Source organism: Acanthopagrus latus, chromosome 20, assembly GCF_904848185.1.
Source record: "Acanthopagrus latus isolate v.2019 chromosome 20, fAcaLat1.1, whole genome shotgun sequence".
NCBI classification, from domain to species: domain Eukaryota; kingdom Metazoa; phylum Chordata; class Actinopteri; order Spariformes; family Sparidae; genus Acanthopagrus; species Acanthopagrus latus.
Window position 1 is genome coordinate 20,593,125 of NC_051058.1, and position 17,343 is coordinate 20,610,467.

Sequence of the window (17,343 nt, forward strand, 5' to 3'; positions counted from 1 at the left end):
AGTTACCTTGGTCTTGGCGTTGACCTTCGCCTGGTTCTTCAGCAGGAAGTTGACCATCTTCACGTTGCCATAGTGACAGGCCACATGGAGCGGAGTGTATCCCAGCTGGAGTCAAAGCAAGAAACATCCACATATTGTTTATTTTCTCAACCAACAGTCCAAAACACTTTCAACACTCTACAGAGGAGCTGAGAGATTTTTTTGCTTTGGTTTTTTTGCTTGATAAAAACTATAATAAACCATAATCAGTTGAGCCTGAAGGAGACACGCGTCACGTTACCTTGGTCTCCGGGTCGACAGTTGCTCCCTGGTTGACTAAAACCTCAGCAACGTTGACTTTATCCTCCTGGGCAGCCAGGTGGAGCGGAGTCAGACCGGACTGAGGACAGACAGGAAATAAATAAACATACAGACAGAGAGAAACTGTACACATTTAAACATTTTTTTCAACCATTTTTTCAATATTGTATGAATATTATACGTTATACTGCAACATATTTCTAGCCATGATTGTTTGGTTTCCATGTAACACTTAAATATTTCCCCCAATGAGTAAAAATGTGACAGGAACAAGAAAACTTAAAGTTCAATTTGAAGTAAAGACCGTCAAGGAAACTTAAGATAAAAAAGAAAGATTTATTTATTTTACATTTTTTTGCCAGAGATTTCTTAAATCATGTGAATTAAATGACAGTTACATGTGTTTGAGGTATTAATCTGTCATGTTTTTGTTTTTACACCGAGACATTTCCTTCTCACAGACGTCGAACCTTATTGCCCATGTTGACGGGAGCGTCTCGAGCCAGCAGCAGCGTCACGATGTCCACGTTGCCTTCCTGCGCCGCGAGGTGCAGAGGCGTGATTCCCTGGCGTGTCACCGTGTTGGTGGAGGCGCCGTACTCCAGCAGCGTGGTGGTGATCTCCATCTGGTTCTTCTTGGCCGCGATGTGAAGCGGCGTGTAGCCGTTCTGAGCGCAGAGAGAGACGGAGGACAGTTGTGTCTTTGTTCCGACGTTATCAGCTCACACACAGATGTTAAGTGTCACAAGGAACTGTATTTTAACCTTGTTATACACATCAGAAGGTACTGAGAGAACATGTCACTCATTTGTCACTAAAAACAACACTGAATAACAATATCAACATTCAAACATTTTGATAATTATGTTTATTTGCTGTCTTGACAATAATTGCATGTGAAGATTTTGTGACTGTGACCTTAATTTAGCACAAAGTCTGTTAACAGGGGGAAACAGCTAGCGTAGCTCGGTCCAAGCTGCAGCCTAAAAGTGGGTTGTAGTCTTTATGCTAAGCTAATCGTCGCTAACCGGCTGTTGGATGTAGCTTCATGTTTACTGGACAGAGACGAGAGCGAGTGTAATAATTGTTCCAAGAAAAGTAAAATTTAAAAAAAAGGAATCATATATTTTGTTTTACATGTAAATAACTGTTGCACATTTTTCATTTTACAATTTTACAATCAATTTTATTATCTTATGCATCATATGCAATTTTCTTTGCTCTGGTTTTACTGACAGTCTTTGTTGTCTTTTGTTCTCACTTTTGATGTCTGATTATTTATCTAAATTTTAGGATTTCGGCGGGTGATCTCTTGTTTTTTGTCACATGTGTTTATCAGTCAGCTATGATATGAAAAGACTTCTGTGCTGTAAAAAAACAAATGATGATAGAAAAAAAACGTATTCACAATATTACATAAAGTTGCAATATTGTGATAAAGATATAAACACGAGAAAAAGACGCTTATTCATATCATCATATTAATCTTAGCCATATCCTCCAAATGTCGACAATTTTCCGACATTTTTTCATTACTAAGGATTTCAGAACTGCATAATTTTTACACTTCAAACTCAGAATTTTAATATCAACAATATTTATGAGGTGACGAGACAAACTCAGATATATTTCTTTCTTTCCATAAGTGAATAAACGAGCTTCTCTCAGAGGAAAATAAGATCCCAGAACACTGCTTGAAGCCAGAAAGGTGGCAGGGTCCGCCACATATAAGCACATTCAGTTTGTTTAGGCATTTAAAAAAAAAAAAAAAAAAATTACTCAATGGAGATCTTTCTCTCCTAGAAAAGCCTCGGCTAAAAGATTCCCATCTCGTCCGGGTTTGCTGCCTGGAAACACTAACTTATTCAATATTCTACGAGGGAATAAGCTTTATTGGGGCCTGGCTAATTTCAGTGGCAGCTCTCTCTGGAAAAGATGCTGTGGAAGAGGCATCCGTCCATCCGAGCCAGCCAATGACGACGCTCCGCTCGGCCCGCTTCACTATGTGAGTGACTGAAACTAGGTCAGCCTGCTTTCACTTCACCCAGAGCCAAAAAAACAGAGAGCGGGAGGGATGTTTCGCTGCTTTCATGCAGTCGGGAACATTCGACCGATTCTTACCTTTGCTGCTGCGTGCGGTGAAGCTCCCTGGTTGAGCAAGAGCAGCGCCACCTTCTGGTTATCATAGTGCGCCGCCACATGCAGTGGAGTTAGTCCACTCTGAGCAACACACACACACACACACACACACAGCCAGTGTTGTGAGGTGATACAGAACAGTGCAGTGAGGTGATAAAGAGAATAACAATGAAATGAGGTGAGTTATAAACGTCTTTACCTTCCCTGCAGCGTCGGGCGGAGCGTTTCTCTGCAGCAGCAGGTTGGCGACCTCGATCTTCCCGTACTTCGCCGCCACATGTAGTGGAGTGAAGCCCTTCTGGACACACACACACACACACACGACGACAAGAAATAATATTATAGCCAAAATTTATTACAACAATCTCATCGACTAATGTGCTGCGGCTGTTAAAAAACACTCCAGGTGATACGTTTGTTACGGTCCTCTCCGTGAAAGAGCCACATGTGTTCAATCAGTTATAATTGAGGGGGCTTGCAGGGTTGTGTCATGACAACATGAGAGACTGATTATTTAAACCGAGCGAGGGTGTGGAGAGCGTCTTACATCAGATTCTTCAGCCATGAGGCAACACAGAACCGACTCAGTGCAGACAGACCCGGTTGTGCACAACTGAGAGGCGGCTGATCGTTACGGGACTCGACGACAGAAACCAGAGCGGGTTCTTGGCTCGAGATCCCTGAATGTTACCGATATGAATCCATAACTCTGGTGGATGGGTGAATGATTATGATGCATGAACCTGAACACACATTATTCTGTCTTAGATCGGACTACTGGACCGGTCGATCCTCAACACGAATTCATCACGTAGAGTCTGTTCCTCTGACCTGGAATCAGCTCCTCTGTACTCGACTGTATTTAGAGTTTAGGGACTTTCCTCGGCGTCGAGAACCGTGCCCATCAAACTGCTCCGTAACAGCTTAAATAGATGTTACGAAACGAGTAATTCAGAACGATGGCCTCTCCAGGAACAGCAAGAACAGAAAGTCGTTCCGACCAAACTGTCCCGCTGGCAGACGGTCAGAGCGCCTCCAGCTCAGCCAGCGACAAATCAAGGATGTGAAATCAGCCTCGATCTGCAGCTGTCGACCGCCGTGACATGTGGACAAGTCGTGTTTAATTAATGTGAGTCGCGTCTTTAAATAAACACAAAACATAACTCAGTGAACGCTGAATGTCCCGCTGCCTCTTCGACACAACAGGTTCTTTATATCGGCCTGTTTTCAGCCTCCGGCCACCAAAACAACCAACGTTTGACTCTCCAGACAAAGTAATTATAGTTTCTACTGAGGATTTTTCACTGAGTTTACTGTTGTTTTCTTTTTAGAGCTGCATGATGTTTTTAAGCTGAAATCTATAAACGATAGTTATCAGTTTCTCACGACTGATCGATACGAGAGCTGATTTTCACAGTTATTCTCCATCATCTCCTTCTTCTTCTTCACAGATCACATCTTCTCGTTTATGTGTGTGACAGTCACCTTGGTAATGATTCCCAGGTTCGCTCCCTGGTCGAGCAGCGCTGTGGCCACGTCTCTGTGTCCCTCCCTGGCTGCCAGGTGTAAAGGTGTGTAGCCGGAGCTGGTGGTGGCGTCCGGACACGCTCCGTTTCCCAGCAGCTGGTGGACGATGTCCTGTTTCCCCAGACGGCTGGAGATGTGCAGCGGAGTCTGGTCGTCCTGATGGAAACAAGACATAATTCACTTAACTGAGCTTTTTGTCCATTTTTAATTAAATGTACATCCAAGAAACCATCAATTTAAGATAATCACACAACTTGGAATGACTCCATGATAAGAGGAAAGCAAATTAATGGATTTCTATCATCATGTCCAAACTTTTACCGTCTTTTCTTGGAGACAAACCCTCAAACTGGAAACACGAGGAAAGTTTCCACGACGTCGTCACTCAGTAATTAGACGCGTGCGAACACGCGCTCATTACTGCGTCTCAAACAACCACAAAAGTGTCGCGGCTGAACGAGATCAACGTGTTTTCTATTTAGAAGGAAGACTTTTTCTTTTTTCCTTTTTATCTGGAGGTCACACGTGGTCTAACCTTGGCCGTGGCATCCACCCGCGCCCCGTTCTGGATCAGATACCGGACCACGTTCGACTGTCCTGCTCTCGCCGCCATGTGGAGGGCTGTCTCCCCCCTCTGGAGCACACACACACACACACACACACACACACACACACACACAAAAGAAAAACAGGGATTGATGATTATTATTCCTACGTTTCTTCTGCCCTCCTTCCTTCATGAAAACACACACAACTCCTCCAGAAACTCGCCCTGTGTGCAGGAAGAGAGAGAGAGAGAGAGACCCCCCCGCTCTCCACACCCAGTTCACCATAATGACGTGCCATAATACTCCGTTTCTACGGTAACCTGGCCACAGACACGGCGTGGGCGACCAAATACTTTGGGGTTGAAGCGTTGACTGTGCAGGACTCTCTCTCTCTCTCTCTCTCTCTTCCCCCTCTTTCTGTTCGCTCATTTCTTCTCTTTCAGCTCCATCGATCGCTCTTTACTTTATCTTTTCCCTGCGATGACACTAACAGACTTCATGTCTTCCTCCCTTAAACTTCAGAGTTTTACTATCGAGGCGCTGCTCAGTTTTCTACAAACTAATAAAGGCTGCCGTGAGGTCATTTTTCCATGTTCGAACATCCGAGTGTGACTCTGTGAGATTTAGTGTTTCAGGTGTCAGATATCAGTTAAAATACGACGATGTCAAAGCACCGAAATTCTGTCTTTACCTTAAACAAAGCACCTTAAATATTCACTCATTATTATTTTGTCAGCAGCATTTAACTTTGACTTTAACTAGATAGAAATCTGAGTAGACTGTGAGACGATTAGAGAACAAATCTGACTCATCTACCTTTTTTTCAGCTGTCTGAAATCTTTGCTTTTTGAAAAACTCTTTGGACCTAAAACAATCATTTAATTACAATTCAAACGGCCAAAAATACATTTGTCGGTATCAGAAGTTCTTCTGTAAAAAGTAAAATAACTCGTGAAAACAACTAGTGACAGCAGAAACTACAAGAAAGTATGAGAAGGACGCGAGACAGAATGAGACAAAGATGAACTTCCTGAACTCACCACATTGCTCGTGTTGGGTGAAGCCCCGTGGTTGATCAGCTGGTGGACGATGTTGTCGTGTCCCATGAACGCTGCAACATGGATCGGAGTCAGACCGGACTGAGCAGAGAAGAAACACACAGAGGAGGAGAGAAGTTAACACAACACACTGAATATAAAATCAAACAGTTACTCAGGTTGTGATCAGTGAAATGGACGTGAAGTATTAAGAGACTCTTAATAGTGTTAAATATCTGTGAACTGCACATTTTATCACTTTCCTCAGAATCATTAAGATTATTTTCATTAAGTTAAATGCAGTTTATTGGAGCTGTGAAGGGTAAAAATATCTGCGGCCCACATTTCATCCTGAGTCATTCCTGATTAAACCTTCCTGCGGTTCAGATGAGGAATCAGTCTTGTGTTTGTTGTGGGCGACACGCTGCTGGGCTGAGTTAGCGTCTATCACGGCCACGATCAGCTGACTATCAGCTGAGTGACGTGCCTCATATCTCATAACTAACAGAAGTAACACGGGAGGAAATTGATTAGGGACAAGATTTAGTAACTTTGAAGATATTGATATGTTGATTGGCAGCGAAACTGACCAATCGCTTCGCGTACAAGGCTAAATCAAACAGCGAGCGGGAGGTCGGCGCCTCACTGGGACTCAAATAAAAGACATTTAGGATGAAATAAAGATAAAGATGACGTTGTAAGATGAAGGTTTGTGTAGCGTGTGAAGTGACGACAGCAGTAAAGTAGATTGTTTCCCTGTAGTCGACGTGTTCAGTCTCACACTCACCTCAGTGACCGCCTGTATGGACGCTCCATGCTTCAGAAGCAGCTCCATCACCTTGACTCTGTTTTTCTTGCAGGCAATGTGCAGCGGAGTGAAACCATTCTAAGAAAAAGACAATCAGATCAAAAACAGAAACATTTTAAAGAATAAAAAATAGTTTTTCTCTGCTGCTGCAGGTCTTTTTCTTTTGTTTTTGGGTTTTTTTTTCCCGCGGTGCTGGCAGACGACAAATCTGGAACGGCGAGTGGAAAATACAGTACGAGTAACGAGAGGAAACCTTCTTTTTCTTTTTCCTTCTTACACTTTCTCTGTTAACCCTTCGGCGCGCACGAACCAGACGAGCATGTGTGGAAACAATCGACTCTCAGCTGTTAAAAAAATTAAACTGCTGCTGAAACAGATACTTTTTTCTTTTTACAACTCAACTCTTCTGCAGCCAACACGTTCGCTCTCCCCCTCCCTCCCGCTCCCACTCGCTCCACTTTGAGGTTTCTGGCTCAATCCTATGACTTCATTTTCCTCTCCGTGTCCGTTTCTCTCTTTTCTTTCTCTCTTTTTTTTTTTCTTTTCTCTCTGGCTATGAAGTCCCAGCGCTCTAACCACACCCAGACTTCTCCCGTTACACAGCAGAGATGGTTGTCTTACACCGAGACACCGGTCGAGGTCATTAAGTCTCTTTACGTTCCCTTTCTCTCGTTTGTTTCCTTCATTAATTTTTCCTTCATGCTTTGTTGTTCTCCATTAAAGTATCTTATTTCTGCCTCTTTGTTGTAAACAAAGGTGAAAGTCTGGATAATGAGGGGAGGTCAGGAAGTAAGGAGAGAAAAGGAGGAGGAGGAGGAGGAGAGGAAATCAAAGACTTGAAAGGAAGGAAGACATTTCTGGTTAATTGGTGGTTGAAGTCATCGCGAGCTGATTGCAAACACGCACGTCGGCAGATATTCATCTATTCTAATCTCTATTACTAAAGAAAATCACAATAAAATTCAAGTTTTTACGACATGCAAACATTCAAGTGAAGCCTGCAGCAACACGAGGGAGAAACCCAGAGAGCGACACAATGCACCGCTTGTTCCTTCTGCTGAGAGATGTGCTATAATCAATTAGTCCCCTAATTATCATAAAGAAAGTTATAATAATCTGTTTATTAAGCCGTAAAATACTGTGAAGGAGTCTCAGGCCGCACTGCAACAAGTTCTACACTTGCCCACACTGTGGAAATACAAGATGACAACAATTATTTTGTCCTTTTTGACCTTAAAAAAGTTATTTGCTAGTTTCTGCCTTTGAATTCATCTACTGCACATTCTTAAACTGATAGAAAATGTGTGTTTCATGCCTCAGACAATAAGGAAATCTTAAAGCTGAATCAGCTACAATAGGTGGAGCGCGTCCTCCTCCACCCCCCCCTCATCCTCACCAGTGCCTTGGCGTTGGGGTTGGCCTTCTTGTCCACGATGACCTTCGCCACCTTGTAGTGGCCGCAGTGGGCAGCGACGTGCAGCGCCGTCAGGTAGTCGTTGGTCACGTCGTCCACGGGCACCTCGTGGTGCAGCAGCAGCTGGACGCAGTTGAGGTGGTCGCCCTGCGTCGCCATGTGGAGCGGAGACAGGCCGTTCTGCAGGGAGGAGGTGGAGATGTGGATGGACGTGTTGAACCGACAAAACAGAGGGAAAGAGAGAAACGAAAGGCGAGATGGAACAGAAGAGGAGACGGTGAAACGTACCTTGGTCTTCGACAGTATCGGAGCTCCTCGGTCCAGCAGCATCTCCACCACCTGCTCATGGCCGCTCCTCGCTCCACAGTGGAGAGGAGTCAGACCGTCCTGTCGACACAAACAGAGAAGTTACAGGTGCGTCGGCTTCATGTCACCACCGACAGAATCCTCGATGAAGCACCGAGGGGGTTCAAGACAACTTGCTTCAGGAGGATTTTTGGGGATTCAGTGTTTGTTTTTTACGCTGATACAATCCATCAGCTGCTAATAAGACCTTGAGATGATAAAATGTTACTGATGTTGTAAGTTATGGTAATTAAACTGAGTGGTTACCTTGGTCCGCGCATCTATTTTGGCGCCTCTCTCCAGCAGCAGGCGCACCATGTTGCTGTTCCCTCGTTTGGACGCGACGTGCAGCGGCGTGATGTCGTTCTGAGGGAGAGAACAAGAAGCGTCGTTCAGCCACAGAGACGCGAGGAACACGACAGAAACGAGGCACAGAACATCCTGACTCTTGTCTCCGTATTATGTTGTGAACACGATGGGCTACAATTACACAATTTGCCAAAAATGATGCTGCAGAACTTTTTCAGACTCGATTTGTCTCCGGAGGAAAACTGACAAACATCCCCCTCTAGAGGAACAGAAACACTCCGACACCTTCAGCTGCACACTGTTCAGATTTCACTGTATTTTATATACTATCATGATCTGCTTACATAGTGACATGTGGTCTACTCATTATAGTTTCATTACACCATCTGCATGTGAGACAAACATTGTTATAATGAAGAGCTGAAGCCGACACATCTTCTCCTCCAGATGCAAGAAAACATGTTTAAGCAAAAAAAATAATCATTCCAATTAATCTTGAATCATGACAAAATCATAACATCTGTCAGAATAATCACAATATTATTTGTTTAACCTTAATTTGCACAGTTTTCTGAAGTAAATCTTAAAGGATGTGACTTATTCTAGATTTTACTTAAAGGTGTCACACGTGCAATGTACACAAAACAAGTAGGAGGGAGCAAAACGCTCAGAGCTCCCAGTCCGGACCGCTAACTGCGAGGCTATCGCTAACGGTAGGTAAAGTTAGCAGCAGTTAGCGGTCCGGACTGTACATTCAGTAGATATCCATGCAACACGTCGGAACTTTTATTTCTTATTTCACAGTTTGTTGTAAATCTCAATTTTTATGTTTTCACCCGAACACAAAATCAAAAAGTATTGTTCTGTCTCTCAACACGTTCCTTCTTCCTTATCTTACATAAAACACTTTGCTTCAGTTTTAAAGGAAATGGCTCAACAATTCTCTGATACAGCTGGATATCATTGTTGTTTCGAGCAAATTGTACTCGAACAGGAGCAACTAGTCAAATTCACAGAGTTGATTTTGAGCAGTTTTCTATGAAAGATTCAGTCAAAAATAATCTCAATGTCTGTGTTTTTCAATTGTTTTGTCAAATACCAAGAAAAATACAAACTGTTACCAGCCTCATCTTCATATCAATTATATTATATTATTATTATTATTATTATTATTATTATTATTATTATTATTATTATTATTATTATCTACTAACAGAGAAACATTCCTGGAGTCTACAGGATCATGTAGCACACAGACAACATGTATAAGTGTCCTGCAGCAGAGCGACAAGAACAGCTGTAGCATAACATGAGTCAGTGCTGGATTCCTGCACACACACACACACACACACACACACACGCATGCGTGTGTGTGTGTGTGTGTGTGTGTGTGTGTGTGTGTGTGTGTGTGCCATCTTTGAAGGCGAGTGCCTACCCTCGCCTTGAAGTCCACGGCCGCTCCTCTGTTCAGCAGCAGCGTTGCTACGTTGATGTTGCCGTAGTGAGCCGCGATGTGTAGAGGAGTGAAGCCGCTCTGAGAGGGACGAGAGACACAGAGAAACAATGGAGTCAATTAAAGAGAGAGAGAGAAAAAGGAATATCTCTCTCGTAATGCGACATGGGCAAAGCATGATGGGTTTTTTTTGAGGGTTTCTTTTGCCAAAAGCAAGCTAACAGAGCGCAGCAGACCGGAGCTGAGCAGAAGCTGAACGTGCATCAGATGCTGGATTCTCACTTTTCTCAGTGGATCTCAAAAACAGAAGCACGTGAAGCTTCTGTCAGACGGAAAACCATGCAAGGGTCCAAAACTCTGTGAGTCTATCTGTAGTTTTTCTCTCAGCGCCTAAAATTTGCACTCTTCTGTGATTTGTGCTCATCAGGCTGGAGATAATAAGCAGACATGCAGGTGAGCATGCGTTATCTAGATCTGATAGTTTTGGAAATTAAAAAAAGCTGCTTTAAAGACACAGTCAGCAACTAAAGTAACCACTTTAAAGGACAGTTTCACCCAAAAAATGAAAGTCATCGAACACAGCTGTAATCCAGGTCGCTCAAAGCCCCAAGATTCCAAAAGACTTTATTTAAATCCTCAACACACGGCCGAGCTTGTGCACCCGCTTCAGACGAGGTGCGTGCTAACACTTTTAGCATGTAATTAGCATCTTTTCATATCAATTTGGGATCTCAGGGTGTTTTGTGGACGACAAAGTTTCACCTGACTGCTTCCATCATCCATCAAGGTGAGTAAATACTGACTGGATTTGCATTTTGGGGCGAACTGTTCCTTTAAGAGATCGAACGAGCTCAAGTGCTCTAAAAAGCATTAATCCGATAAATAAATCCATAAATCCTGAACTTGTGCCAACATACGTTAACATGCTACGGTTGCCGTTTCTAATTAAAGCTGATGAAGCTGCTTTCTGACACTAATTTGCATCGTCTTAAAGGGACAGTCAGCACAAATGTCCACTTCCTGCTCATTAAAAAAAAAAAAAAAAACGCAATTAACTAAAAATCTATGGGCATGCTCGTCATTACTATCACGTCAGCCCTCCAGTTTTGTCCCTCTCATTGACAGCTGGACAGGAGATAGATGATCACATGCACAACCAAATTCAGTTAAAGTTGATCAGGACGTTAGTGAACAGCAGCACGGACAACACTGAGACAACTGAAGAAGATGTGCGTCACATGCAGTCGCTCGAACGAAAGCACTGCTCCTCAGCGATGGATGTAAAAACTATCGCTGTAATTCGAGGCGCTGCTGTGGAAGAAGAGACGTCAAAGTGGGATAAAAGGATAAAAACTGAACTTTTTATATTTTGTGCGATGTAGCGGATGCGAACTGTGACGTCCTGCTGTGAGTTTTTGATTTGTGCTCTGATACAAACACACTAAACAAACAAGAATCATTTTTCAGTGCATGAGCAATACATGTCAGTCATTTTCTGGCCAAACCACAAAAATAAAAATGACTTTATAATCATTTAAGTTCGGGTATTTCAAAATACGTTCCCTTTAGAGGTGCTAGTAGGTGGATTTTGTTGAACCAGGTTAGCTGTTGTCCAAATTTCCCGTCTTTGTGCTAAGCTAAGCTAAGCTAATGGATTCGGTACAGGCTGAGCTAAGATAACAGTTTTAAATAACATTTAAAGACAGAATACGTCCATGTTTTACACGTTGTAGTTTGACCAGAAAGTTACAACTGACATCTACCAGTAGATCTGTCGAAAGATCCATCAGTGAACAGCCGGATAGTTGTAAAGTAACTAATATATACAAACAATAAACTCCTGAAGAAGACAACTTTATTGACCTGGATTATGGAGCAAACCAGGCCTTTATTTTCTAACAGGCTCATATTAAAAACAGGCTTTTGTTCCTCAGTATTTCACCTGTTTTCCAGTTGATGCAAACTCAAAACTTTCCTGATTATGTCTTTTACAGTGAAAATCCTCCAGGAAGTGACGGCAGCTTAACATCGATTGGTAAAAATGAAGAAGTTAAAAAAAATCAGAGCAGCGAAGTCTAACAAGACTCTTAATTGCTGTACAAATGTACATTATGCCGACTCTAATCCTGCTATAAATCAAATTACACATATTAAATTATCAACTGTAAGAGACCCAAATCAGCCTGTGATGAAGGAGAAATGGTTTCCAAGGACGACTGAAACTCTTATTTATTTATATTTCTTATCAATCTCTGCACAGAAGCAGCAAGCTGCTGGACGCAAAGCAAAAAAGTCAAAAAGCGATCCATGCTGAAAGAAAACAGGCACACAGGTGAGACGGTCAGCAGCAAAAGCATTCATGCCAGCATTTAGCATTCATGCTAGCAGACAGAAGGCTTTGGCTTTGAGCAATGGTGACCATGAGTGAATAATGACAGAAGAGAAGGAGGAAGAGAAGAGAAGAGAAGAGAAGAGAAGAGAAGAGAAGAGAAGAGGAAGAAGAAGAGAAGAGAAGAGAAGAGAAGAGAAGAGAAGAGAAGAGAAGAGAAGAGAAGAGAAGAGAAGAGGAAGAAGATGTACCTCTGTTGTTCTATTCACCATCATCTAGAAGGGAAAAGGGGAAAACGGGGGAAGCGGTAGGTTCAGAAAAAAGGAACAAATAGAGGGAGGAGGAGGAGGAGGAGGAGGAGGAGGAGGAGGAGGAGGAGGAGGAGGAGGAGGAGAGAATGGGGTGGTTAGTGCACCACAACAACTGAAACAGCAACACCAACACTATGGCTGCACGAAGCTGTAGGATGGGTGGATGAGAATGAGGAAATGAAAGGAAACGAAACAGAGAGGTTCACACGACTGGATGACGGACTGAGACTCTCCCTCATCGTCTGTTAATTTATTCTACACTGAGAAATTATATGCAATAAATATATCTGCATATTATTTTATTAAAATAAGGACTACATCGTTCTCACCCTCAGATTGTGACAGGTGTGAAGATCAGAATATAAGTGCTGGAAGTTACCCACCTCGTTCACTGAGCTGTTGCCTGGAGTAGTTAGCGGTATGCTACGTGTGTTTTAACTTTTCTTAGAGGTCCTCGGAGGTTTCTGAGAGTCCTTCTCACCATTTTTATTGCAATGTCTTGTATTTACTTTAATTTGATTTATGGTCAATTCCGGAAGGCGAGCAGCAGCAGCCCGGTTTAGATTTGAACCCTTTTCTTGTCTATTTCTGGTTCTACTATCAAATAATAAAGTAAAAGCAATACAAATATATATCTATAAAATATTTTTTTTAAAAAGAGAAAAGTGTAAATTTATCTTTTTTATTTTGACAGATGCTATGTTAAACTAGCTCAGCACCTTTACATGCAGGATTTTGGGAATTATTCGCCGTCTTGCTGAAGATTAGATGAGACGATCAACAACCATCACGTCTGTACGCTAATTATGAAGCCGCCACCAGCAGACAGCTAATGTAGCCAAGCTAACAGATTAGAAATAGGTGGAAACAGCGAGTCTGATTCAGTCCACCTGCACATAAAAGACTTAGTAATTCACATTTTTTATCGTATTTAGTTTCTAAAATCCTCTAAGAAAAGGAAACACACTTCAACACATACTCATAGACACAGGTTCAGCGACAGAGGATTCCCAAAGTCACACCCAGAATTCATTTAAATCATGTGGTTAGGGATAAGCTGGATTGTACAGACATAAATAAAACCCGTTGTAGTTTCTGTTTCTGTACCTTTGACTCCACGTCAGCGTTGTGGTCGTTCTGGAGGAGGAGCGCGGCGGCCTTGGTGTCGTCTTTCCTCGCAGCGATGTGCAGCGCGGGCAGGCGGACCTTCCCTTTGGTGTCGTTTTCCAGCAGGAGTGAAACCACCTGGTCGTGTCCCTGCTGCAGCGCCACCGCCAGAGGAGTGAAACCATCCTGTGAAGCAGCAGAACCAGTCAACACCAGCAGGGGGCGGCAAGACGGATGCTGCTGTTAGCCGCGAGCACCTAAAGACATCTGTCACTTTATAAAGCTAGCATAGTTTCATCCCCCTTTCGCTGATTTGCGTCAACTCTCTGCGATTTACAGAGTTTCCTGAAGGCAACCTGTAAATGCCGCAAGTCAGCTCTGCTAGCGAACTGCTGTTGTCTCTGGACAGGTTCTGTTAGCTTGATCGTGCTGCTGCTGCTGTTCTGAGTTGTGCGCAAACTTCAAGACAAACGTTTTCAGAGTGTAACACTGTTACGACGTGCTGAGGTTTGTTTGTAGCCAGGCCGTAACGTTACATTACATCTGGCAAACTGTTACAGGAGGATTGTATTCACTTTCCCAAGAATCAGTGGGAGCGAAAAATCGCTGTGAAAGTATGAATTACTCCATAATGTTGCTCAACAATTCAACCTGCATTTTTACATTGAAGTGACACCTGCAAACATCTCTATCAACCATGACGCTTTCCTGCCCCTAACCAAGTTGTTTGTGGGTAAACACAGCATCGTGATTAAAGAGTGTTTAGTTGTTAACTTTATCTGTGGCTTTGCAGAAATGCACGTAGCTGACATCTATTCTGGCGTTCAGGTTGCCGGAGCGTTTATTCAGACAGACGTGTTGAAGCGCCATCAGATTAACGTGAAGGGGCGCCCGTACTAAACAACTGCACGACAATCTTACAGCCATTCGGCAATTCAGGCGCTTCAGTTTATGCTCTGAAGATATTCTGAGTGCTTCGTTACAAGTTTAGTGTCACACAAGGACAAATCGAAGGACGTTTAGCTGCTAATGGCTGCAGATCGAGCAGCAGACAAGACGAAGCTCACTGCATCCTGCAGCACACACTTCACACAGGCGGAGTAACAAATGAGGGATGCAGCCGAGGCAACCAGCAGCGGTAACCATGAATCATCAAGGAGAAAACAAGACAACAGCGATTATACGTGTGTGTGTGTGTGTGTGTGTGTGTGTGTGTGTGTGTGTGTTTCTGTGTGTGTTTACACAGGACGCAGACTGTCTGGATAGAACCGAGTCAGCATCAGTACACCCACACATCAAAGCAGAACCTCCCCTCAGAGATCCTGCAGCACACACACACACACACACACACACACACACACAACTGCACAAACAACCTTCACAAACAAACACACCCATGTTAGCACAGACACACACACACACACACACACACACAAACATACGGCCCACCCCCACGGGTGCACGATCACGCATAAATTTAGCCTTTTTAAGATTTTCAGAAGTCAGAAGCCGTCCCTGAGCTCCACCCTCCTCCCGTTTCATCTGCTCCATCACGGAGTCAGGAAAAAAAAAAAAAGACACACAGTCACTTTAATCTCCTGAAAATACATCAAAACACAACAGACAGCAGCGCAGAAACAGAAAAAAAAGGCGCTAACGGAGGAGTTCTGATCTTTATCTTCAGGCTTTGAAACTTACAGTGACTCAGCAAATTTGCCTCGTTGAAACAGAATTAGATTAAATTCATAAAATCAAATCAAAGAAATTAAACTACAGAAAGCAAATATTAAAAAACACGACGACTTGTTTTCACTGTAATCAGGCGATTGAAACTTGACAAATAAACACGCACACGAGCTTCAAATCATGAAGGAAATAATGAGGTCAGATGTGGATATAACTGCAGAATATTAACACACTCTGCACTGCAGTACATACATTTATATGTTTATATGTAATCTAAAGCTCCAGAATATAATATACACAATTAAAAAAATATGATATGCAGACAAAAGATTATAAAAACAAAGGATTTTCTGATCTCTTCTGCCACGTGTGCTGCTGAAGCGGTTAAACGTGAATTATTTAACACCCGGAGTTGCTTCAAACATGGATATAGATTTCCCCGCATGAATAATTCACTCCGTCTCCGACTGGAGGAGGAGAAGAGGGAGTGCTGCGAGATGTGGTGGAGCGAGGGAGAGGAGGAGGCAGACAGAAGGAGGAAGAGGAAGAGGAAGAAGAAGAAGAAGAAGAAGAAGAAGAAGAAGAAGAAGAAGAAGAAGAATTAGCTGTCGAGGAACGAGCTCTGCAAACAAACGAGTTGAATCCGGACTGTGTAGAGTGCAGATATGTTGTGACAGAGCAAAAACTTAATGATGTCACTCAGTGGCTAGGTTGCATTGTGGGTAATGTAGGCGCCAGTGTGTGAAAAGCAGTCCACTGGTCTGACACTGCTGAACTCATAATGGACAGTTGATCAAAACCTGATACACAACCAGAGACGTCACCTTCCTTCTCAAAAACCTGCTGCCTACATTACCCACAATGCAACCTCGCCACCAAGTGACATCACAGGAGGAAATGTATCAGCTCACATGCAGCTTCCTCTGGAGCCACAAAAAGGCATTATACTATTTTAGTGCACCTGTAAACACACTTTAACGTGTAGAACAGGCGGAGTGACCCTTTAATGTGATAATCAGTGACCTCACAAACGTGTTTCAGGCAGCGAGGTGATGGATCGCTCTGACACACTCTCGGCTGTAACACTCGATCACACCTCACGTGACAGACTTCTGTAACGGCGTTAGTTTCCTTCTGAAGGCAGCTGAACACGCCGCTGTCAGTGACCGCCCTCGCTTTCTTTAACAGATTCATCCAGAAAAACAGTGAACTTCATCCCAGTAAAGGACGACTCTCCTAAATGAGCCACGGTTGTTCGTGATGCTGCCGTCTAATCACAGGGAGGCTAACTGAGGGTTTGGATGAAGGGCGGGTGTAAACATTGTGAAGCCTCGTGCTCGACATCACGGCCGCCGCCATCTTTGTTTTTCGAGAGCCAGAAGTGGCTAAAAGAGGAGAGAGTGGAGCTGAGGTTGTTGTGTTTGCTCACTTACCTCGGTGGCGATGCTCTGACTGGAGCCGTTGTCCAGTAAGAACTGAACCACGTCCATGTGGTTCTCCTGAGCCGCCATGTAGAGCGGAGTGAAGCCATTCTGGAAGAGAACAGAAGACGATCGTGACGTTTGTCTCGCGAGGCTCATTAAACCGCTTAATCCTCTGCGAAGAAGGAGGTGCCCTACATTCATCAAAATAAAAACGTGGAGGCCTTATCTTGTGATTATGATGTTGATATCTCATAACAGGAGAACATTTGAGATTATTTTCTCATTTCTGTGCTTCTGTATGAACCATTTCCATTTTCTTACATGGTGTATGTTTGTATTTTATATACTTGTGTAAGTGCTGACCTTTTCAAATCGAAGAAAACATGTCAAAATGGAAAATAAAGACAATTCTGATACAGTAAACACAGTAAAAAGCCATTAACTTATATTTTTTATAATATGATATCATAATTAGTGGTCTTGGTGGAAAGTTAGCAGTCTTAGAATGAGAGAAATTCTGTCTCAGATACATTTAAAGTTATAAATAATTTAATTTCCAGGACGATATCAGGGAAAATGTTGGACCACTGCAGTAAAAACAGTGAG

At 43.1% G+C, this 17,343-nt stretch overlaps 1 protein-coding gene across 43 annotated transcripts in view; it reads right to left on the minus strand.

Moving 5' to 3' along the window:
* Positions 1-17,343, minus strand: part of ank3b (ankyrin 3b) — a 125,630-nt gene that overhangs the window by 50,913 nt on the left and 57,374 nt on the right. For 31 of the 43 annotated variants that reach the window (XM_037080235.1, XM_037080258.1, XM_037080257.1 and 28 more), the window contains exons 5-20: positions 16,747-16,845; positions 13,628-13,813; positions 12,461-12,484; positions 9,863-9,961; positions 8,386-8,484; positions 8,062-8,160; positions 7,756-7,953; positions 6,339-6,437; positions 5,555-5,653; positions 4,502-4,600; positions 3,925-4,122; positions 2,639-2,737; positions 2,422-2,520; positions 771-968; positions 281-379; positions 7-105 (exon numbers count right to left, since the gene is read on the minus strand). In XM_037080235.1, coding sequence (XP_036936130.1) covers positions 7-105; positions 281-379; positions 771-968; positions 2,422-2,520; positions 2,639-2,737; positions 3,925-4,122; positions 4,502-4,600; positions 5,555-5,653; positions 6,339-6,437; positions 7,756-7,953; positions 8,062-8,160; positions 8,386-8,484; positions 9,863-9,961; positions 12,461-12,484; positions 13,628-13,813; positions 16,747-16,845 — 1,893 coding nt within the window. The remainder of the gene's footprint in view (positions 1-6; positions 106-280; positions 380-770; positions 969-2,421; positions 2,521-2,638; positions 2,738-3,924; positions 4,123-4,501; positions 4,601-5,554; positions 5,654-6,338; positions 6,438-7,755; positions 7,954-8,061; positions 8,161-8,385; positions 8,485-9,862; positions 9,962-12,460; positions 12,485-13,627; positions 13,814-16,746; positions 16,846-17,343) is intronic. The other 12 variants (XM_037080246.1, XM_037080248.1, XM_037080251.1 and 9 more) reach the window with 5 other exon arrangements.